Below are 24,686 nucleotides of genomic sequence, written 5' to 3' on the forward strand. Positions count from 1 at the left end.
TTAGAGAAAAATGATAAATATTCATTTTAATCTATGTGTACTAGAGAAATTAAGTTGGAAAACAATGTGGTGAGTTGGGAAAAAATGTTTTAAAATGATTTTGCTAAATTTTCCTGTTTTTTACATTAATCTTATTTTCGTGCTGTGAGCAGCTAAGCCATTTTTTTTTTCAGTTTTTTTATTTTAAGCAAACTAACTTTACCCCAATATTTTAAAACCCCCAATTTTTTATATTAGTCTGGGTTTTTTTAATTGACATTTTTCCTTTGTTTTTAGTTTTGTTTTGTTGAAAATGTTATTCTATTACAGTGTATGTTAATGGTCCTTTCTCTTTGTTATTAAGAGCTCTGTTTTTGCCTATTAATTGCTCTTTTGTATCTGTACAGTTGGTTAAATATAAATTTATTCATTGACATGTCTTTTGGAAGATAATCTGTGTTTTAGGAAAACTATTTTTATGCCTAATTCATGATGCATGTTGGGGGTTTTGCTACCACCAAAATAATCTAGTCCCTAGTCCTTTTATTTTCCGCTTGATGGAGAATAATTAAAATTACTCTGATTTAAGCTCTTGACTGTAAATGTACAAATTACTCACTTTTCTGAAGGTTCATACTATAACTCTACACTACAGATTAAAATGTATCTCTGATGTGTATGTGGCACATTGCCTTTTCCTGTGCATTGTAAGTTGCTGGTTCTCAGGGGACTCTGCACACTCTGCTTTACACAAGTGCGCTGCTCTTAAAGCTTCTTCTTATTTAGTGTTTTATGCATTTTAAGCTTATACTTTAGTAGAGGAGGATTGAGAGTAAATATGAGGACGATTAATTTCCAATTCTTATCTTTTATTTTTAAGATTAAAGGGAGACTTGGCATATAATTATAGAGGACCACGGACTAAAGATGATATAATTGAGTTTGCTCACAGAGTATCTGGGTAAGTTGAAAAAGCCTTTACTATATGATTTTAGTATTTGAAAGAAATGTATTTTAGTAGATTATATTGAACATACATATTTTAGATATTAAATGTGTTGTATACATTTATGAAAATATAAGGTTATATAGCATATGCAGTGAAGTTCTGTAAAGATAGATGATATAGTTTATGTTAATTTTTTTCTCCAATGAATTTTAATATATTTTCAAAATTTTTATTATAGATATAACAGTCTGTCCTATATATTAAGGACATCCTAAGCCCCTACCTCAACTCCTCCCAGAGATGCTTGAAACTGCCTAGTACCAGATCATATGAATGTTTTTTTTTCCTTTCTTTCAAAATATCTTGTACTTCTCGCTTTTCACTTAAAGGAAGCACTTGATTTCCTTTCTTTAGTATCTGGATTTCCAATGTCACTAACTTCTGCACTTTGTTCCATTGATAAACAAACTAAGGATTACTTGCTCACAGCCCTGAGTAATTTACTGGCTGTCTCTGTACTCTTTGAAGGAAAGCAGTGTACAGTGGGGCTTCCTGTTATTCAGAACAGTGCACAGTTTAACTTATGGACTGGTTCCTGTGGAAGTTTCTACTTAGTATTATCAGACCATAGTTGTTATGAGTAATTGGAAACATGGTAAAAGAAATTAGGAGTATCTGTTAGCAATTTCATGAATCTTATTTTTTAGAAATAGTTCTTATGTTGTAATGCCGTGTATCAACTTACATAGCGTCTTCTCTAATTTCAGAGTCTTAAAAGAAGCCCAGATGTTATTGCTCTTAGAGACTTGGGGTTTCATTTCTAGTTTGTGGTGATGAAAATATTTTTTTAAATACATCTAAATTAATTTTCTTTGCCATCACATTTTTTTTCAATGCTACCTGCAAAGTATTCTGGCAGTATTGGCTTAGCTAGTGACATAGTTAAAACCCAGTGAGCCATTTGCACTGAATTACCAATCTTTGACTTATTGCTGATCAGGAAGTAGATCCTTCACAAGCAGTTCTTGCTGATTTGAATGTGATTTTTAAAAAACAAGATATCTACATCTTGCTAATGTGTAAAGAATATCAGTGTTTATAATTATATTTGTAATATGCTTATGTGTATCTTTGTGAAGAGCACTTGTCAAGATCAATTTATATTGGCTTTAAAGTTCTACACACTTTATTAGCTTAATAGGATATATTGGTAATTATAAATAGCTTGAGGTTGAAACAGGATAGGTTCGTGGTGTAAAATTAAGCCTCAAAATATTTGTGTAAATGCACAGATTTAGGAATGATCTTTGTTATAGTTTGTGACTCTTATATGTAATTTCAACTGTATTTTCTCATTTTGATTGTATATTTCTCTTCATTTACTGTGTGAATAAATAAATTTTGAAACACGTTTATTTGAGGTAAATGATGCTAGTGGTATATACACTTGACTCTCCTGTGGCTTCAGGTAGTTTTATGTTTGGCAGTTATTGATTGCGTTTTTCTTTAACTGTAAGAAGAGATTCTCCTGATGTGAGAGTGCCTCTGGAGTAGGGGAGATTTCATGACTCAGTTTAGAGTTGCATCACTTGCTGGTTAATTATGAAGGGTTGAAGCAGAGGCTCGGGAGAATGATGCAATGACCTTAAAAACTGTGTGTTTTGAAAGTGTTCACTTCGCAAAATAGGTTCTGTTTATTTTATAAGTTTTGTCGACTAAAAGTATGATAATCTATACCATATTTTTAAAAAGAAAGCATTTATTTTATCTCTTAACTTTATAAGTGATATGTTTTATAGTAACCTTTATTGTCATTCATTTATCCATTTGTTTTAAAAATGACTGTTTATTAAATTTTGTAGGAAAGCTTTCTCTTTGTGCTTCCATTTTATTTTTCTGAAAATAAATAGTAATATAAATTAGAAGCTTGGGACTTTGACCTCTATAGGGTACTTAAGAAGTATGTAGTATTTAAATTGACACATATTATATAAATATTAACTCTTGTTGACTCCTGGGATACTATTTCTGTAAGTATGCTTTTGAAAAGGAAAGAATTCTCAGGTGAATTGTCTTGCTTTTAGCCAAGGACTATAAATGGATGATCATTCTATATCTCACTAATTTAAAATAGTGTCGATGATGTCTAAAATGATTTGAAGCTGTCAGATTTAATTTTGCATACTACATAGAATTTTACTATGTAGTACACAAGTACCATAGGCTGAAATTTTACTTGAGTGGGTTTGGTGATATACATAAGTGCAGATAATACATTGCTAAAACATGTCCCATAAGAATGAATTGTGCTCTATCTTTAGTTCACTACCATTTGTTTTGTTTTCACACAGGGCTCTGATTCGACCTCTTCCAAGTCAACAAATGTTCGACCATGTACGGAAGAGGCACCATGTATTTTTTGTTTATATTGGTGGAGAATCACCCTTAAAAGTATGACATTATCTTTTTTTTCCACATGAACAGACATGTTGTAATTTTATGTTTGCTATGCAGCTATGATTCTTCCAAAACTTTGAAGCAAAATATTTTAGCTTATCTATTTTTCACAATGAAAACACTTTCTTTAGTCTCTCTTACTAAATTTACAATTATGAAATTATCAAATTGAAATTAAGTGAAATTTGGATAAAGCTTGCCTGCCTTAGTTTTTTTTTGCATCACTTTTTCGTACTTTAAGTGAAAGACTGAAAACTGTTGTTCAGATGTTACCTTTTTAAAGCAAAGCACTGTGCTTAAGTTTACTTAATGTATATGTGTATTTGTGTATACTTTTCTTATTGTCACCACCATCATCATTAATCATCATTGCTAATCTCTATTAATAAACCTGAGTCGACTTTGTGTTATAATTCATCAACTCTTTTTGAAGGGGAGGGTAGGATCACTTAGTTGCAATGGTGGTTTGCCTTCACAACAGTACATTTGTTTTAGTTATAGTGTCTTATTTCACTGAAAGGTAACATGGTAGGAAATCTTTATAGTATATTATAGTTAATTGGATTATTAAATAAGGAATAAATTTTTTATCTTTAATGTTTAAGATATCCTTTTTCTGTTCAAATTATAGGAGAAATACATAGATGCTGCTTCAGAGTTAATTGTGTATACATACTTCTTTTCTGCCTCAGAAGATGTGGTTCCTGAGGTAATATTTAATATTTGATTTAATGAATTTTGATTTGGTTCTACATGTCAGATTTATTTGTAATGTTGTATGAAAAGTTTTTTACTACTGATGTCAGACTGTTTATAATTCATGAACCAATGCTTCCACAATCATGGCACTTAGAGATTGTGGTTACATTACATTGGTGACCTTCTTTCTTTATGAAATAATATTGGTAAGCAGTGATATATATCAAACCCCAAAGGTGCTTTTAAGTAATAAATTATGTATTGTTGCAAATGCAGTCTACTCCTGGCCCCTCACACCCAGTAGTAAATAAATACTACAAAAACAAGACTCCAGAGATGCTACCAAAAGTAAGTGGACATTGTGAGAGTTGGGATATGTAGGGATGGACAGCTGTTTAATTTTTTTGATCCAAAAAGGTAAGGAAAGAGGGAGGTGTGAGCAGAAAATATTTGAACTGAAGCCTGCTTGATGTGAAAGAGCCTCACACAGGTCTATGGATAGAATATCAGAAAAGAGGAGATAATTCAAATGCCCAAGACAAGAGCATAACTTGCATATTTGAACAGCAGCACAGTAGCCAGTCTTCCTATATCACTGTGAGAAGGGGATAGAAGCAAGCAGAAGACAATTCTTGTTGTATATTTTACAGCATGTATAATGAAGGTGAAGTTCATAAGGAACTCAAGTCGGTTCATTTGAAAGTGCTAAGAGCACAATATTGTGAAAGTAGATTCACAGATCACTTAACCTTTGAACTTGGGAGTCAATAAGCAGGTGAATATGAAATAACTTAGAGTGTACTCTAGCACACTGGTTCTCAACCATCCTAATGCTACGATGCTTTAATACAGTTTCTCATGTTTTGGTAACCCAACCATAAAATGATTTTCATTGCTATTTCATAACTATAATTTTTGCTATTGTTATGAACCTTAAAATGTAAATGTCTGATATTCAGAATGTGTGATATTCAATCCCTGTGAAGTGGTAGTTTGACCCCAAAAGGGTCACGACCACAGCTTGAGAACCATTGCTTTAGTACATAGGTTTTTATGTTACAATGGAAATTCTGAAATGTTTTCAACATGTTAAAGAACCTCTACTTTTGCCAATCTAAATCCACTCCAGTTTACCTATTTTGGTAGAAGACATATTATTTTTTCAGAGCACATAATGTTCATACCCTTAATTTGTCATTTCTCCTTTTTTTAGATCTAAGTATTAATTTTTATATTTTACAGTCAGATCCTTCCATTTTGGTGTACAGATGTGTTATTTTTGGCACATGCAAATAGTTGTGTAACCACTATCTCTTTGAAGCTAAAGAATTAGCTGTACATGATATTTATTATACAACTGGAAATAGAGGCAGGAGCTCAAGGCTAGCCTGGGCTACAGTGAGACTTTATATTTTAAAAACAAAGAAAAAACTAAAACAATAGAGAACAGACCAGCACCTCCTGTAATGTAAACGCCATGGAATGTAAGGAAGAGATAGATATGGAAATGGATTATCTGCTGTAAGTCCTTCCAAGAAAGGCCACTTCATTGCTTTGGAAGGGAGCAATGCCTCATGCTAACACAGAAACTTCCTAACATTTTTGTGGGTGAGTGGCCAAGAAAAGGCAAATCTAGTCATGATTGAGAGCTTTTTTACTACCCGATATTATGATAGTATTATGTAATTTTTAGTTACAATGTAGCAAGATCATTTATCATATTGCCTCTGTGCTGAGATGTACCTGAATCTATTCACTGTTACTTTTGGGTTACATATACTCATGGGTAATTGCCTAGCCTAATTTTTCATAATTTTACCTGTTTGAAATACATACAAAATAGAAGGAGGTACTTTTAGATGATTCCTTATGAATGCCAATAGTATTTAAAAAGTAGTTTGGAGAGTACTTGTTGCCTAATGTCATCCATAATTATCCTGGGAGGTAGATGTTGTCATTGGCTTTAAGTTTCTAGGCTGAGGCAGTTGAATCTAGATGAAGTAACTGAGTATCACAAAGCTGATGAGTACTGGGGAGTGATATCCTTAGGTAGACTGTTAAAGCATTGTGCTCCAGCATACTGCTCTGTGCTCCAGAATTCCTCCATCTTTTCCTACTCAAAATATTATCCATGGTCTTATAGAAACTCTTAAGAGTGGTCCTTGTCTTTTCTTATGTCAGGCAGCATGCTTCCAGGGAGGTATCTGAAAACATAAAATTTAGCTGAATTTAAGATTGTACTCTTTCTAGTCTTCAGTAGTGTGGGTGAGGGGTTATTTCCTAGTTTTTTTTCAATGCTTTTGAAATTAATTGTAGGTACTTAATGTAGAAAATAAAAATGGTTAATAATGTTTATTATTAAAAGCCTGTAATTGTTATGGTGGTATTATTCTCTAACCTGCTACCAAATCAATAAGTACACAGACACCTGATAGATTTTAGATAAGCCTTATTTTACCTGGGGCTGAGCAAATATTTCCCCTCTCAACTACCCTTCATCTCCCAGTCCCATATCCTATGCCAATTGCTCTAATAATTCCTATCTGGGCTACTTCCCCCCCATCCATAAATCATAAATACTTGCACGTGTTTCTCACCTGGGCTGCTTTGCTCCATCCATCATTAGAGCTGCTCCTCCAAGCCATTTGCTTCTTTTCCTATCTCCTCCCCATGAACCTTAGCTCCACCTCTCACTTCTGCCCTGCCCAGGCTTCAGCATTTTGTTTTGGTTTTTGATTTTTGGTTTGTTTGCTTTGTTTGTTTGGTTTTGGTTTTTTTGTTTTTTGGTTTGGTTTGGTTTTTGTTTGTTTGTTTGGTTGGTTTGGTTTTTCAAGACAAGATTTCTCTGTGTAGTCTTAGCTGTCCTGGACTTACTTTGTAGACTAGGCTGGCCTTGAACTCACAGTGATCCAATCTGCCTGCCTCTGCCTCCCAAGTGCTGGGATTAAATGTGTGTGCCACCACACCTGGCTTCAGCGGTTTTTTTTAACCAATCACCTTTAAATTAGGTAGAGCAAGATTTACACAGTAAGGGAAGATGTACCGGAGAATGTGCTTGTAAGAGAAAGCAAGCAGATCTCTGGAACAAAATAATTCGCAATCAAATACAAAGCACCAGATCATGCTATTACAGGTACTAATTGAATTATTGGCGTTAAAATTTCAAACTTCTGATGTTTTTCTGCAGTATGTGACACTGAAAGAGATTCCTGCTGTGCTTGTTTTCAAGGACAACACTTACTTTGTTTATGATGGTAAGTTCCAAAGCTTTAACTCACATAAGGCCTTTCATAATTAAAACATTGTTGTAAGCAGGCATTTATAAAATATTGTGTAAGTGCTGCCACTTACAAAGTATCACATTTGATAGAATCATCTTTTAATCCTTCAGTAGATTTCCAACAATGTACTTCATTCTTAGTTGCTTCCATTGAGGGGTGTGTGTGTGTGTGTGTGTGTGTGTGTGTGTGTGTGTGTGTGTGTGTGTGTAATTATTTGCCACTTTAAGAAATAATCTGTATTCAATTTCTATACATTAAAATGTTCAGACTTAATTTTAGGAGGATAGTTAGCTTTCATCACACACCGATAAAATAAAATATCCTCAGCAGAATGAAACTCTTTACCTTCTTTAGGTATTTCTCCCCCTCTGTCAGAAAATACTTTATTTAAATTTTATTTTTATATCATCCATACATCATAAAAGAAAGATATAATAAAACCCTCATGCTCATAAATGGTTAACAGGACCTTACTGTAGTTGTTTCAGTTTTATTGTTTTTCTTTTGAAGTAATTCAAAGCAAATCCTAATGAAATTTTTTCACTGTGTTTCACTATCCTTCTTTTTAAAAATGGGGGTTATATTTTTTTAGGTAACCACTTGATTGTTGGACCACTGAAGAAAAAAATTATTTTCCTTGCTTTAGTAAAGGAACATGTTTTGATATTTTCTTATATTTTATGTCTTGATAACTGCAGAGAAAACTACACATCTCTAATTTTTGTCATTGTGTTCAATTGAACTAACTTGATACATAATTATCACTAGTGCTATACATTAGATGTCCTGCGTTACCCACCTAATGTTGCATAGTTATTTCTGTCCTTTAATTTATACAGGGGATAGTGTGGCAGATACATGACTGTCCTACATCATTAGAGTATTAGATAAAGTGATCTATACAGTGAAACATCAAAGTACATTCATTCAGGAGATAGTTTTTGAATGTTTATAGTCATCACCAGTCAAATGAACTTGAGAAGAACTTGCATACATGAAAAGAGGAGAAAGGAAAGAACCCATATATTTGTCTGTACCTACCTTCTTTTTGGTTAAGAAAATGCTACTAGAAGTGTTCAATGTATACTTGACCATTGTTACTATTTTATGTATTTTTAAAGAAGAGTGTTTTCTTTTTTCTCCCAAGTTAAAATGTCTAGCAGTATCTAGACTCAGCCTTCAAATCTCTTATTCTAAACCTGCTAAGAGGCCCTTAATTCAGGCAACTATAAACTACCTAAGAACCAGCTTAAGGTTTTATAATTATAATACTGTTTTAGATACGTTATCACTTTGCTGAATTGAGACATTACAGCTGCCTTGTACGCTGATGTATTTCCTTTGCTTTGTTTCAAGAGTATGAAGATGGCGATCTGTCCACATGGATCAGCAGGGAGAGATTTCAGAACTACCTTACTATGGATGGCTTCCTTTTGTATGAACTTGGTGACACAGGTAACAAGCATATGGCCATTCCGCTTCATTACAGAATTTTTCTTTGAGTGCTTATTTACTGGTTCTTTTAAAGCTGCATTTCCTAATTAAAGTACACTTATGTTTGCTAGTTCTGCTTTCTAAGAGTTGAGACTTAGAGTACCACGGATATATACTTTCATATGAGGATCAGTGTAGCCAAAGAGGTTTACTAACACCTGATGGTGATGAGGAAGACAAGGGCCTGAATGATTCAAGAATAAGGGAATAAAAAACCAAAACCAAAACCAAACAAACAAAAACCATGAAGCTACAAGTTAAAGTGAAGCCTTCTCACTGTCTCCTAAGGTCTGCTGTTACTTGTGAGTGGGAATCAGTCATACTGTTCATTTCTTAAGGTCATATGATAGAAAATGACAAAGAAAGAAAAATAAATAGAAATATAAGAGTTAGCCAACATAGAAAGTTTAAAAATTATAAGAAGCTTACTTTATTAGGAGAGTATTGTATAGGCTTAGACCCCACTAAAGGTGGGACATCTATATGTTGTTACCACATGTGTTCCCTCTCACAGTTTCATGATCATGAAATGGAAATACAGCGATAGGGAAGAAACATTTGAAAATTAGACACAATTCAAATTAAGCACTGAAGCCAGGTGCTGTAGCACACGTCTGTAATGCCAGCATTCAGAAGGCAGAGAGGTAGATGGATATTTGTGAGTTCGAGCCAGCCTGATCTACAGAGAGAGGCCAGGACAGCCAGGACTCTATTACACAGGGAAACCCTGTCTTGGGGGGAAAGAAGAATAAGAAAAAAACAAAATGAAAAATTAAGCACTGAATAGTACATGAAATATTTCAAGAAATGAAATAATTCTTATAGATGATGTTTTCAACAAAAAGCTAACAGTGAATCAAGATTATGTAGATGTATTAGAGATGTATTATGCAGGGTGAGATTAGGAAAAGCATGAAAATAATGTAAATGATGCTAATTTTTTGGTTTTGGGATTTTGGGGGGGGGGGATTTTGGTTTGGTTAGTTTGGTTTGGTTTGGTTTTTAACTTATTCCTACATTTGTGTTTCTACCTCGAGTGAAACTATACTCAAGTATGTTTATGTATATAAATTCATTTAATTTTTCCTTATAAGTCAGAAAAACTTGCTTTCCTAAAATAAATGGGAGTTTGCTTATGTTCAGTTACATAAGTATTAGAGAGTGGTATCTCACTTTTATTCTCCCTGCTTGGTACAGTGCTGAGAACATAACCCACGTCAGCACCCCGAACACTACTGTTATTACATTGTTCTACCCTCCCGAACATTGTCAGTAGGCATATAACTTACTGTTTTACTTATACTTCAAAAGTAGTGTCACTCAATTTGATTCTATATGCCATCACTGGTGAAATTGTAACAGAGGAAATGGCTATGCAAAAATAATTTCCTTAGTGTTATAAACTACTAGGGCTTATTAGCAATTTTTAGTAAATGTTTTTAAATCAATGTCTTTGTTGTTGTTGTTGTTGTTGTTGTTGTTGTTGTTGTTGTTGTTGTTGCTGCTGCTGCTGCTTTTTCAAAACAGTGTTTCCCTGTGTAGCCGTAGCTATCCTGGATTCACATTGTAGACCAGGCTGGCCTCTAACTTTGATCCATTTGCCTCTGCCTTCCTGAGTGCTGGGATAAAGGCATGTACCACCACATCTGGCAATGTCTTCTTTATGGTGTAGCTTTTGACAAAATATTTCATTACGTTGTTGGTTTGCATAAAATAATTTTAGAGAAATTAAAATAAAATTATTAATATTTACCTCCTAGAGGTAGAAGAAATGTATCATTTGAAGTTGACTAATTTACTGGTCTGGGCTGCAAATATGTTGGCTTAATTTTATGTAATGTGTAAATAATGATTGGCAAGTGAGAATTCTACCACTGAACCACCAATGTGTAAATGATGATTGGAATCTAGAAACATAGTCTGGTATCAGAAGTAATATTTGACAAGTATGGGTTATGTGAGTTATGTCTTTCTCAATTCAAGGAAATGAAAGATACTATTCTTAATTTCAGGAAAGCTTGTGGCTATTGTAGTCATTGATGAGAAAAACACATCATTTGAGCATACCAAGTATAGTTGCTTTGAAACAGATTTAAGCTTCAAATGCCATGCCAGCTTTGTGTAGTCTACATAGAGTGTCTTGCAACAGATGTTGTAATGGGATAGTTAAACCTTTTAATTGAAGAGGTGACATATTTATGTATTTATTCTTCTACAGATTAAAGTCAATTGTTCAAGAAGTTGCTAGAGATTTCAGAGACCACTTCCATAGGTATGTGCATGTTTTCTGAAAAGTTGACTTTGTTTGAAAGTTTGTCACTGTTTAATTCGGTTTATCAGTGAAGTAAATTAAAAGTAGTTAAGATCCCTAATCTCAAAAATTTAAGGCTGGCATCTTAGATGCTCTAAGGTCTAAATGCATGGGCTCTGACACAGCACTAAGTGGAAAATTCCACACCTGCCTTCCCATGATAGTGGTCAGAACACAAAGTCATGTTAAAGAATTGTGATACTTCCTTCATGGTATGTGTATAAGGTGTATATGAGGAGGGAAAAATGAGTTCTGTATTTTTTTTAATTCACTTTATATCCTGTCATAGCCCCATCCCTCCTCTCCTCACAGGCCCACGCTCCCTCTCCCTCCTCCCTCCCCCATCCCCTCTTCCTCAAAAAAGGGGAACCTCCTTCCCTTCTATCCCAGCTCATCAAATCACATCAGGACTAAGTGTGTCTTCTTCCCCTGTGGCCTGCTAAGGTTGTCCCACCAGGGGGAAATGATCAAACAACAGCCAACAGAGTCCATGTCAGAGAGAGCCCCCACTCCTCTTACTAGTGGACCCACAGAAAGCCTGAGCTGCCCATCAGCTACGTCTGTGTAGGGAGAGATGTGCAGGGATAAAGTTAGAGCAGAGATTGAAGGAATGTCCAACCAGTGCTTGGCTCAACCTAAGACCCACCCATGGGAGAGAGCCAGCCCTGACACTATTAAAGATATTCTTATCTAAAGATTTGCTTGCAGGCAGGAGCCTAGCATAGTTGTCTTCTGAGAGGCTCCACCCAGTAGCAGTTAGAAACAGTCGCAGCCAAACACAAGGCAATGTACAGGAATTCTTGTGGAAAAGGGGGAAGGGGAAAAGGACCTGGAGGTGACAGGAGCACCCCAAGAAGACCAACAGAGCCAACTGACAGCGCCAGCCTGGAGACTGAAGCACCAACCAAAGACTCTGCATGAGTTCTGTACTGAACATTTGGGTCCCTGCCCTAGGGAGCTCATTGTACGCAAATCCAAACCATGAAAACTCAGAAATGTCAAACACTTCTGGGCCCCAGCATTTCAGATAAGAGAGATCATATCTCATACTTTGAAAGGTAAATCAAGAATTAATTGACCTGGAGCTTCCAGTCAGCATGAGGACATATCTATGCCACATCTTAAAAGTTGGAGAAGCTGCTGCACCCAGTCATTTATAATTCATCCCATTCCTACTTCTTGAGAGTGTTTGACACATGTTTTATGGTAGAAGAATATTCACATAAATTTGCAAATTTGAAACAATTTAAATGAACACTCACATGCCAGGAAAGTGATTGTAAAAAAAAAAAACTCAAAATACTAATGAAATGTAAAAAGTTACTTAGGAATAAGAATTTTTGCTGTATTTCATTTTTTTATGTTTGTTGCTGCTACCAAAACAGCAAGAGAAACCTCGAGGATTCATTATTTTCTTTGTATAAAATCTACTAAAAGTTCATTGTGCAATTCTCATGGTACATGGTAGCTGACCTCTTCTGAGTGATCCTATTTCACAGTAAATCCACTTTTTTTTTATTTTCTTTTTTGGTTTTTTGAGACAAGGTTTCTCTGTGTAATGGTCCTCGCTATGTGCAACTCTCCTTGTAGACCAGGCTTGCCTTGAACTCACAGAGATCCACCTGCCTCTGCCTCCCTGAGTGCTAGGATTAAAGGCGTGTGCCACCACACCTGGCTCACTTTCTTTAAATGTATTTTACTTGCAGCACATTTCATTCCCTGTCTTTTAAACATGTATAGTGAGGTGAAATGTCCAGTTTGTTGGTTGTGTATTTGCTTATCAAAACTGAGTAGAAAACACTCTGGTGTAAATGTCAGGGGTTCCATGTTCAGTGTTGGAAGTTTATGTGCTTACAAGTTCTAGTTTGTGGTGTGTACCTTTTTTCTCTTAATCCAATAGTGTGCTCTTTCTCTTCTTTCTCTTTGTTGTTGCTTGTGTCTTACAGAGATTTTCAGTTTGGCCATATGGATGGAAATGACTATATAAACACCTTGCTGATGGAGTAAGTAAAGTATTGATGGTTTTTCCACTTTGATATTACTAATTTTGAGAGATGGAGAGCGACTTAATTAGCTGGAAAAAACATACCAAAAAGCACTTTCTGTCATTTTCTGATGCTGACATCCCCCCAATAAATGTCTGATTTTATTTTATAAATCCTGTATTTTGAATTTATTAAGATTTAATTTTATTCTTTACTATAAAGATTGTCTCCCACTTCAACATAATAACATTTTCAAATCATTCTATAATAGGTAAATTTATAGTTTTTATAATACATATTTTAATAAGTTATTGTGGGCTGGTAAGGTTGTTCACTGAGTAGAGCCACTTCCTCATAGGCCTGACAACTTGAGTTTGATCCCCATATGCCACAAGGTGTCAGAAGAGGCCCAATCCTGAGAGTTGTCTGACTTCCACATGCAATAATCGAAGATGCTTGAAGTAATTGACAGTATTTTTTCTTTGTTCTTTTTTTTTTTTTCTTAATTTTCTTTACATCCCATTTCAATCCACTGCTCAGTGGAGCCTCTCAGAGGACACCTATGCTAGGCTTCTGTCTGCAAACATAGCAGAATATTGTTAATAGTGTCAGGGGTTGGCTCTCTCCCATGGGGTGGTACGAGGCTGTAGTTGGACTTTCCTTCAGTGTCTGCTCTGTCTTTATCCCTGCACATCTTGTAGGCAGGGTAAATTTGGGGTCGAAGTTTTTATGGGTGGGCTGGTGTTCCCATCCCTCCACTATGAGTCCTATCTAGTTAGAGGATATTCTTTAAATTTTAAAATTTCACGCCAGGTGTGGTAGTCGGAGGCAGAGGCAGGTGGATTGCTGTGAGTTCAAAGCCCGTCTGGTCTACAAAGTAAGTCCAAGCTACATAGAGAAACCATCTTGAGAAAATAAATAAATAAATAAATAAATAAAATTTCACTGACAGATTCATGCAAGTGTAGAATAAATTTTAGATATTTTTTAACCATCTTTCCCTCCCTTTCTCCCCCACATCTTTCTCTGAAACACTTCTGCCCAATAAGTCTGAGTTGTTTGCATAAGTGTGTGATAGGTTATTGGTAACTTCACTGAAGAAAATTATAACCTCCTGACCCGAAAGCTACTAACTACCAGTAATCACACAGGAAGAGACAGGACCTCGTAGGCCCCTTCCTTGTGCATGATGAAATGCTGACAGACCCAGTCTCATGCAGGGCTTACACAGAGAACCACATGTTCAGTGAGTTCATAGTTGCAGCAGCTGTGTTATGTACAGCACTCATCTTTTTGCAGCACAACTCCCCATTCTTTAGAGTTTATGTTTTTTTCCCATTTCCACTTCCATCCCTCTTCCACATTGTTTCCCAAATGGCACTAAAGTTTTAATAATGTTTAAAAAAAAAAGAAAAAGAAAAAGAAAAGAAAGGAAAACAATTGTTTATAAATTTCCTATTGCTCATAGAACAATTATTGTGTATAGAAGTTGTAAAGTTGATCTTGTATAAACCTAAGAGGAAAGATATTCTGTATAACCCTATAATGGAAATTCATTTTTTTTTTCAGTATATGATAGGGACTTTGATAAGACCATTTAAGTTGATAGATTCATTTTTTAAATGTTTGCAGCATTCCGCAGCACTTTTGCTCCAATAACTAACATCATAATCCACGATGATAGTATCTAGCAGTAGGTAAGCATTTAATTCGTAGTTTAGTCAGTTGTAAGATCTTAGCTCAAATTACAGTCACAACATCATAGTCAGCTTAAGTTGTTAGGTTTGAAGGGTGTGTTTTAGTTTTTTTGTCTTTGACAAATACCTGAGGGAAACGTTTTAAAGGAGGTAAAATTTATTTTGGTATGTAAGTCTCAGTCAGTGTTGGTGGGTTCTGCTGCTTTCAGTCTGAATGAGGCAGATCATCGTGGCAGCAGGAATTGTATGGCTGATACTCCTCACCTTAGGTGACTAAGAAGTAAAAGTAGAGGAAGAGAAAAGGAAGCAGGAGAAACCTTCAGTGTCATGTTACCAGTGACTTGATAGATCTAGCCAGCTTAACTGTAGAAGACTCCTCTGCCTACAAAGATGATGTCACCAGCTGGGGGCCTTCACACACGAGCCTTTCCAGGCCATTTCATATTCAAGCCATGACAGCAGGGCTTAAGTGCCAAGGTGTGACCTGCCTGGTGAATGTTTAAGTACATTGGAAAATATATGTGTCCTCTTGTTGGGTAGAGTGACAGGAGACTACAGAGAATTCACAATAGTGTTTATTTAACATGTATGTTTACTCAGTGTATACAAGGAACCATTCTGAAGGGTTAGCTTGAATTTTCTCATGTAATTGTGTAGCAAGTTAGGTACTATTGGTTTCCATATTTTATAAGAAAAAAGCTTTACATGTAAGAAGCTAAAGTTCTTGACTAACATGCTGCAGTGTTAAGAGAAAGCTCCAGATTCAAACAGTGTGGTTCCAGAGACCACTCTCTTGCCTGTTGGGGTTTCTGAGTACCATCTGAGGTAGAGTTAAACGTTATTAGTATTCTGTATAGTACTGTGCAGAATTGTATACTTTGCACAGCACTTTTAATCACTTAGGTGTTGGTTTTTAGAATATTTTCATGCAATCTTGATTAATGGTAAAGTTTATACAAACTTTGAAAGCTTCCTGTAAACCACAGAGGTAAAGATATTAAAAATCTCTTTTCTTCTCTAACTATAGCTACTTAGATGTAATTGAGCGCTAGAGTATTTATTATTGCTGTGCTTAATATAAATTTTTATTTTTTTTTTCTAGTGAGTTGACAGTCCCAACCATAGTTGTACTGAATACTTCTAACCAACAGTACTTTTTGCTAGATCGACATATTAAGGATGCCAGTGACATGGTCCAGTTCATTAACAGCATTTTGGATGGTACAGTACCAGTAAGTGTTTCAGATCCATTTCAGAGGGATGAAGGGAAAGAGGCACAAGAGAAACTAGCAGTTCTTTACCTTAGATCCTGAAAAGAGTAGGTATTCATTGCTTGGAGGGAAGAGGGAATCAGCTTCCACCCACTGCTTTCTCCTGCCTCATTCAGTCAGCCTATTAGAGCCTCACAGGGGCAAATGTCCCTCAAAGAGTTATTTGGGACACTGTTGCCTATCACAGTGATGGGGAAAGTATTCTTGGCCTCTAGAGCTGGTAGAGATATTAGGAGGTTTGTGACCCGGAATAATGCTTTTTTAGAGAATTTTCCTGGCATGACCCTTTGGAGTCAGTTGAATTAAGGACAACTGAATTAAGTTAGCCAGACTATGAAAACCAGTTTTTTAAACCATCAAGAAATGTATTGAGGGGCTGGAGAGATGGCTCAGTGGGTAAGAGCACCACTTGCTCTTCCAAAGGTCCTGAGTTCAATTCCCAGCAATCACATGGTGGCTCACAGCCATCCATAATGTAGTGTGATGTGATGCCCTCTTCTGGCCTGAAGGTGTACATGCAGACAGAACACTGTATACATAATAAATAAATAAATCTTAAAAAAAAAAAAAAGAAAGAAAGAAAGAAAGAAAGAAAAAAAAGAAATGTATTGAGAACCAGAGCTCCAGCAAAGAGTTCTAAAAATAATCATGTGAAAGAATTGTCATAAAGACTATGTGATCTTATTTTTTCCTTTTTCTATTCTTTTTGTTACTGTAATTCTTATTGTAGTATTTCTCAAACTAGGCTGCAACTCATTGAACAGTCGTGAAAACATATCTTAATTCAGTAATTTAAAAAAAAGTCAGAATGAGTCTTTGTTGCTTCAGTGATAATTTAATTATTGTTTTGTTTTTTACATGTTTTTTTCAGTTTTACACAGACTTTGGGAAGCTCCCTGAGTCACATAGTAGCAATATGTTACTGTGTTGAAGTGTTGTTTTGATTGAAAGAAACTGAGTTATAGTAGTGAGAGCCCTTTTGTTTGTGAGTTAGTGAAACCTGACCAGACTCTTGTAACAGATATGTCATTGGTCCTATAGCTTAGCAATTCAAAGAATGGTCCAGACTTCTGGGGTAGCTAGATGCCAAGGTTTGATATCCCCAGGAACTTTTCTCTGCACTCATCTCAGCACTATCTGTTGAGCTCCATCTGCATGAAGATGTTCCTACTTAGTAAGAAAGTCTTTGGCCACACTGTAGCTAAGCAGCCAGAGAAACTCAGAGCTTGTGCAAGCCTAGGGAGGGTGGGCCACCTTCCAGCAAGCCACAAGGATTATAAGTAAAGGAAGAATGAATTGTTTAGAGTACGTTAACATGATAAGTAGGAATATATATATTTAACGTGAATATATAAGTGGTATAAATATTTAACATGATTTTTGGGGACTAGGGTATAATATTTTTTGAATCAATATTTTTACTTCTAGCTATATTTTTATGTACGTAACATAACGAACTACTAATATGTGTATAACTTGTCTTATTCTTATTAAATTAAAGGCCCAAGGAGGTGATAGCATTTTGCAGAGATTAAAAAGAATAGTATTTGATGCCAAATCTACAATTGTGGTAAGTTCTGGCAGTTAATTTAGTGTCTTCAATAACTGAAAATTTTGGCATTGTCAGTCTGCTCTCTGTTTCTTTCAACTTGCCTTCTTTCTTTAATACTTTATTTCTTTATATGGCAGGCTTAAATTGTAGAATTAAAATGTGAATTAATTCTCTAACAGTTCATTTGTTCATCCCAACTGTCTTGCTCCATGCCACTTTTCATTTGTTGAGGCAAAGGCAACCATGAAAATGTGGCCTTATTGGTAAGGAATAAATTTGGGTAATCTGAATTATCCATACATAACATCCTTCTGTTTATCACTATCCTGTTTCCACCTAAATGGTTTGTCCTCTTTGTATTTTGTCTGACAGCTGCCCTCACTTTCACTCAGGACCACACATCCTCTCAACAGTCTTCAGTCCACTACACAGTGTCACAACAGCCATCAGTTCTGAGCACTTCCTTTCCCTTTTCCAGTGATACTCACCAGAAGACCTCACCCATCTGAAGTACTTTCCTTACTGGCTTTTAAATATTGCTGAGGCTTTCTAGGGCTAGAGTCAGTAGTCATACATTGTCGTGTTCTGCTTCTTTCTCACTCATCCTCAAATTTCCACCTCTTATTCTGTGAATCAACCAAAATTACCTTTTGTTCTCTGTATTCTTTTAGAGTAACAGACCCAACCCATGAAATAAATCTTAGTGGTAAAACCAATTCACGTAACTGAGGAAATAGCACATAACATAAGAGGAAGTAGTAAATTAATAAAGCTTTACTAACAACCAGATGACTCAGATATTAGAATGTCATGTGAAGAGAGTATGTATAGGGCTGTAAATAGATGGCTCTGTAGTTAAGAGCTGGTACTTTTTACAAAGGACCTAAGTTCAGTTCCCAGCTCATAACCTCCCATGACTCCAGCTACAGGAGATCTGATACCTCTGGCCTCCAGGCACCTACACACACAGACATACACACATAAATCTTTAAGTATGTGTGTGTGTGTATGAGCATGAATATTAACTCTTTACCAGAAAGAACCCACAAGCAACTTCCTAGAGTTTAACACATAGATAATAATCATCTAAGAGATATTTATAGGCGATAAGAGAAAAAGAAGGGTCTTGATAATCAGACTATTTGATTGCTTATCCTGTTGCCTGTAGCCATTTCTGCACACATGCACACTTACATGTGCATATATGAGCATAGAATTTTTGTTTATGGAGTCTTTTTGTTTGTTTTTATTTTTCGAGTCAAGATTTCACTTGTAGTCCTCGCTGTCCTGGACTCCTCTTTGTAGACCTGGCTGGCCTCGAACTCACAGAGATCCACCTGCCTCTGACTCCTGAGTGTTGGGATTAAAGATGTGAACCACCACATCGGGCTTTATTTATTGAGCCTTTAACATGGTAGATACTGCTCAGGTATTGACAGTTATTCATTGCAACTGAGTTCAGTAACAGTGAGAGAAAAGTTGTGTGGCTTTAAATTTACATCATGTTTTTTATGTCAGAATTCCATTGAAGTGCAACTGAATTCTCTCCCCACAGTCTATATTCAAGAGCTCTCCACTTATGGGCTGCTTTCTCTTTGGCCTGCCGCTGGGTGTCATCAGTATCAAGTGCTGTGGAATCTATACAGCTGACACAGATGGAGGCTATATAGAAGAGCGATATGAAGTGTCCAAAAGCGAAATGGAAAACCAAGAACAGATAGAAGAGAACAAAGAGCAGGAGTCCAGCAGTGGAGGGTCTCTAGTGCCTGCGGTGCAAGAGCCCAAGGATGTATTAGAAAAGAAGAAAGATTGAGACTTCACAGAAAGAAAATATTTGATAAGATTTCAAATTATTAAAGAGTATTTATTGAATTTAGATATTTAATCATGATCTATTTACAGAAGAGAACATGTTCTTTGTATTTTGCTAACAACTGCATGAATTAAAGTAATCCTTCCATAAATGGAAGCTGTTTGGAGCAAAGAGATGAAGAGTTTGTCCAGAACAAAGTCAAATCGTTCTGTCAACTATTGTTCAGATGCCCAGTGTCTGTACACCTGTCTATGTGTGTGTTCTATGGCAAAGTTAAGAAACTTTGGCAGAATTTTAACTTGACCATTAAGGTGGAAGATGTGTGTTTTGCAAAGAGAAATAATACTTTCACCTACTATACCAATTCTCCTATATTTTGGATAAAGTTTATATAAACAGATGAAATCTTTAAAATTTAGACATTTTAAGAGAAACTGGTAATTTTTCCATCTATCAAATTTAAAGTTCTAAGTTTAAAAGTAGTGATTTTATATATAGCATAATGATTTTATTTTACTAGTTGTTTTTAAAGGAGAAATGTTACTTTTTTACTTAAACTCCACTGCATTATTACGATACGGGCATATGGTACCATGAAGTAGGAGAAGGATCTTGTAATTGACCTTTACAAAATGACCAAGATATGTGTGGAGTGGGGGCTGAAGCTGTGCTGTTTAGCAGAGCACACTGTCCACTACTGCAGGAAAGAGAGGCCATCTCACTTTTAGCCAAAGCAGCCTGGTATTTTGTTTTGTTTCATTTTTATTTTATAGCTTGATATTACTTACAATATTTCTATTAATTAAGAATGTTTTCATAAGAAATACAAATTACATTTTATGATATGTAAACTAATAATTTAAAATTTACTGCCACACCTCTATTGTGGGAGACTATAATATATCAGTGATACAATCAACATGTTAAACTCAGATATCATGGATAGAGAGAGTTCTCTTCTCTAGCCCCTCACCTTTGCCTCCATGACAGTCACGACCTCTCATGTTTTATCAGAATGCAGTCATGCCTAACAGTAGGTATTTTGTGATAATATGTTTACTACAGATCAGTTTGTTAATTTTGAGGCCTTCGTTTTAGCTAATTTCTGATTTTTTATTAGGTAATGTTTAGATTCTGTCCTTTGACTACTTTAGGGTTTGTTAAAAGGATCCACTGTGCATTTACAGACATCGTGTGTAGTTCCAACAGTGACATTTCTTGGGGCTTCTGCTTTGGTTGCCAGGGGAGCTTCTGATCTCAGATGCAATACTAATCAGCACTGAACTTAAACACGTGTGTCTGGAGCTAGGGAATTGCTAATCATAGTCTGTGTCCAAGTGTTCCTTTTCATAGTCAAAAGCATCCATTTTTAACATTTAATCATCATTAACTTTATTGATAATGTTATAAATATGTAGTCACAGGGAATTTTTAGGAAATAAAAGAATATTCTCTAATGGAAACTGGAGATACGCACTGTTAAAAGTTATTGTGAGCTGTGCATAGTGGCGCACGCCCTTAATCCCAGCACTTGGGTGGCAGAGGGAGGAGGATCGCTGAGTTCGGAGCCAGCCTGGTCTACAAAGGAGTCCAGCACAGCCAAGGCTACACAGAGAAACCCTGGCTCAAAAAAAAGTTACTGTGAAAAGTAAGCTCCTCCAAAGAATAAAGATGATTCTTTAGGAAGGTTCATGGTAGTGGGCCCAATGGTCAAGCCTTTTTATAGGAGAAAAGACCTGAAGTGCATAGAGATTCCTCATTTATGATCCTGTATGGTAAGGAGAGAGACAAGGGAAGTCCCACCAGTATATTTTAGTATTGTTCATCACTGTCAACTATGTATGTATTTTGTCTTGTCAATCATCCCTTGTAAATAAGTTCTTAGTAAGAAAAAAAGAATAACTAAAGCACAGCTTTGCATCAATGAACAGAAGTGCAAAGATAATTCTTTGTTTTCGGCAATATTTTTCTTTACGAATGAGTCCTTTGGTTCTCTGCTGCAAAACAACTTTATACTGATCCTCATAGTCTATTTATACTTTTAAAATGTGCATCGGATAAAACAAAATGTGTATGTGGATTGTAAGTAAAGTTTTTTGTATTGAACTCTTTTTTACTTGTTTATTCTTAAGGACATTTTTATTTGCATTGTCAGGTTGCTCACATAAAAACAAAACAAAACTAAAATTTGTTCATTCATGTGCTTTTCTCTTGAGTGTGTTATCATTCTGAATACTGTATGCTTATCAGGAGAACATACTTTAGAATCAAGGCACCCCTCTTCATAATGTAGTAAATGATTGATACTCTAATTCCCATGGCTAAAAACCAACAACAGAATCCTTTCAGGAAAGTGGGATTCTGCCTTTTTTTTTTTTTTTCATGTGTAAAGATCTGATTTCTGAAATTCAAAATCGTAGCTCATTGGTGCTCAACAACATTTAAGAGTATTTCAGAGAATGTGCATGTTTAGCCCAGCAACCCCAGCACCTCTGCCCTGAAATTCCTCTTTGTTGTGTTTACCAATATTTTGTAGTTTCTATTGTTTGAAATTTGTTTGAGATTTACTAGGTCTAGAGGTTTTGATTTCTTCCTTACTCAGAGGACTTTTGGAACCTGGTTTAGAACTCATGTAAAAGATGCCAAATGAGTAAAAGTAATGGAAAAGTCTCTTGAAGAGCTGAAGCAATTGTGTGTGTTGTTTGTTTTTACCCAGTTTTATTGCTCATGATGTTTCTAATATTTTGACTTGGTAGCTCTTTATTTTAAGAAAATAATATTTTCCAGCACTCGGAGGCAGAGTCCGGCCAATACATGTAAGTTCAAGGTCAGCCTGATCTTCAGAGTGAGGCTACACAGAGAAACCCTATTTTGAGGGAGAAAAGAAAAGTAATAATATTTTCATCAGTGTTTCATGATGAGATGAACGGGGGTAGGGGAGAAACCACTCACCTATTCTTACACAGAAATTGTTAAGTGTGGACTGTTTAGACTTAAGTGGCAGGACTGAATTTGCCATTTTCTTTTTATAAATATATATTTTTTCTGAATGTGCCTGAGCCCCAAGAATGAGAAAAAACAATAATTAATTGTAGAAATAATACATTTTCTAGTTTGGACTAAGCTATAAAGGTTTTTGAAAGTGTATTACTGTTAACTTGTCGAATTGTGATACTCTGCCTTATGACATCAATTGGAAACCTTTGTTTTTCTAAAATAAAGTAACTAAAAACATCATTGCATAACTGCTACCTTTAATACGTGTTTTTCAGAAGTTTGCCATTTGACTAGTTGTCTAAACAAAATAAGCTATAACTAATATTCCATACAATACTTTCATTTTAATAAGACATAGCTTATTAATAATCACAGAAATTTTAGATTTAAGCAGGCTTAGAAGAGAATTATATCCAAAACCCCAACACCCCTTTATCTACTTTTAATTTTATAAAACCTAATTTCTACAAAATTCAAAGTTAAAACTGGTGAACTTTGAATTAATAAATTAACGATTCTGAATACCATACTGTCCTGACCTCTCATTTTTATTATCAATGAACAGGCAATTTAAAGCATTGGAGGGGTGGCTATTTGTGTTTGATTTTTTTTTTCAACATTAAGTAAAGCACGTACATTATGAGTACATAAGTTTTACACAAATGTTAATTTTAAATTCCTGACATCAGATATGTTTTCATGAGGTGTTGAGACCAAGAATAACTGAGCTCAAAATATGAATTTGAACTTGATTTGCAGCTTATGAGCAGAAACAGACAGCTCAGCTATGTGTGAAGGAGGTGCCCTGTGTTATAAGTGGGTGGGGCACCATCTGTACGGGAGTTTTCTCCACCCTTGTGAAGTTAGAAAAGCCAGTTAACCTGTCCCACTTCCGAATTACCTGTGTCTTGAGGATAATGCTGCCTACCTGTGGATTTTTTAAAGTTAGAAGACCCCATGACTGACACAGCCACAATTCATTAATTGAGGATTACTGTTTAAATTTAATTGACTTCTCATTTAGAATTCTATCATTGACCTCAAGGAGAGGAAGGATCTAATAACAAATATTTAAGTTTAGTTACCTATGAAAATCCACTGGAACCAGGCGGTGGTGGTGCACACCTTTAATCCCAGCACTTGGGAGGCAGTTGGAGGCCAGCCTGGTCTACAAAGCGAGTCCAAGACAGCCAAGACTACACAGAGAAACCCTGTCTCGAAAAACGAAAAAAAGAAAATCCACTGGGTTTTGTGCTTTTTAAATGAAAGTGATCACACACAAGGAAATGTAACCTGCCAGTTATTGATTAATATTTATGAATATCTTATTTAAAGTTCTGTATGATTTAGACAATTAGATGCAGATATGTCACCATAGGTGGAGTCTGAGGTTTCAGAAGGTACCTGTGGATCATGATGCAGATCTCAGGTTCTCCAGCACCATGCCTACCTGACACATACTCCCTTTTGGTGATGATGGTATCTTTGGAAGCTGTAAGCAAACCCCTGACTAAATGCTTCCTAAGTTGACTTGGGTGTATTGTTTTATTACAGTAAATGATAGCCCTAAGATAGTTTTCTTGTGCCTTTATCTAGGAGAATACTCTGGACAGGTGAGTTGGGGAAGTGGGTTGAGAACAGAGCTGATTTCCACACTGGAGTACAAGCAATTGGTGTGCATATGTAACTTGATATTTGAATGACTTTAGAAGAAAACTTGCTAAAATGACATTTTTCTGCCTTTGTGGAATAGTAGGAAAATAGTTTGCTATGCTGGAATGGAAAGAAATATGTAATCTAAATTGGACTGGGGATGAATGTTCTAAGTGGGAGCTGGAGACATCTCTCCCTAGTTAAGAGCATTAGGAACATACTAGGAACATACATAGTTCCAGAATATCCAGTTTCTGGATCTCAACACTTACATGGTTGCTCACAATGTTCTGTAACTCCAGTTCTAGAGGATCTGATACCCTTTTCTGGTTTCTGCAGGTGCTACACAAACATGGTACACAAAGACACATGTTAGTAGGCACTCCTACATTAAGTAAATTTTGTTTTGCTTATCAAAACAATTGGAACAAAATGTTTTACACCTTGATTGTTATGATGCTAAGCAAGTAACTCAAGATAATTCTTACTTCCAGCAAAGGAGACAGGTATGATAACCATGCTACAATCCACAGAACCAAAGGAAGCTA

General features: G+C 35.7%; 1 protein-coding gene across 1 annotated transcript in view; it reads left to right on the forward strand.

The window, feature by feature from the left end:
- The window catches only part of LOC311582259 (protein disulfide-isomerase TMX3-like), a 33,805-nt gene extending 11,632 nt beyond the window's left edge, over positions 1 to 22,173 (forward strand). Inside the window, exons 6-16 of the mRNA XM_084803372.1 lie at positions 860 to 940; positions 3,280 to 3,379; positions 4,017 to 4,094; positions 7,272 to 7,338; positions 8,722 to 8,820; positions 10,872 to 10,929; positions 11,078 to 11,131; positions 13,117 to 13,173; positions 15,955 to 16,084; positions 17,625 to 17,693; positions 19,231 to 22,173. Of these exons, the coding sequence (XP_084659498.1) occupies positions 860 to 940; positions 3,280 to 3,379; positions 4,017 to 4,094; positions 7,272 to 7,338; positions 8,722 to 8,820; positions 10,872 to 10,929; positions 11,078 to 11,131; positions 13,117 to 13,173; positions 15,955 to 16,084; positions 17,625 to 17,693; positions 19,231 to 19,488 (1,051 nt within the window). The 3' untranslated portion in view covers positions 19,489 to 22,173. The remainder of the gene's footprint in view (positions 1 to 859; positions 941 to 3,279; positions 3,380 to 4,016; positions 4,095 to 7,271; positions 7,339 to 8,721; positions 8,821 to 10,871; positions 10,930 to 11,077; positions 11,132 to 13,116; positions 13,174 to 15,954; positions 16,085 to 17,624; positions 17,694 to 19,230) is intronic.
- Positions 22,174 to 24,686: the final 2,513 nt, after the last annotated feature.

This window comes from Acomys minous (genome assembly GCF_964271855.1).
Source record: "Acomys minous genome assembly, contig: SUPER_13_unloc_1, whole genome shotgun sequence".
Taxonomy (NCBI): domain Eukaryota; kingdom Metazoa; phylum Chordata; class Mammalia; order Rodentia; family Muridae; genus Acomys; species Acomys minous.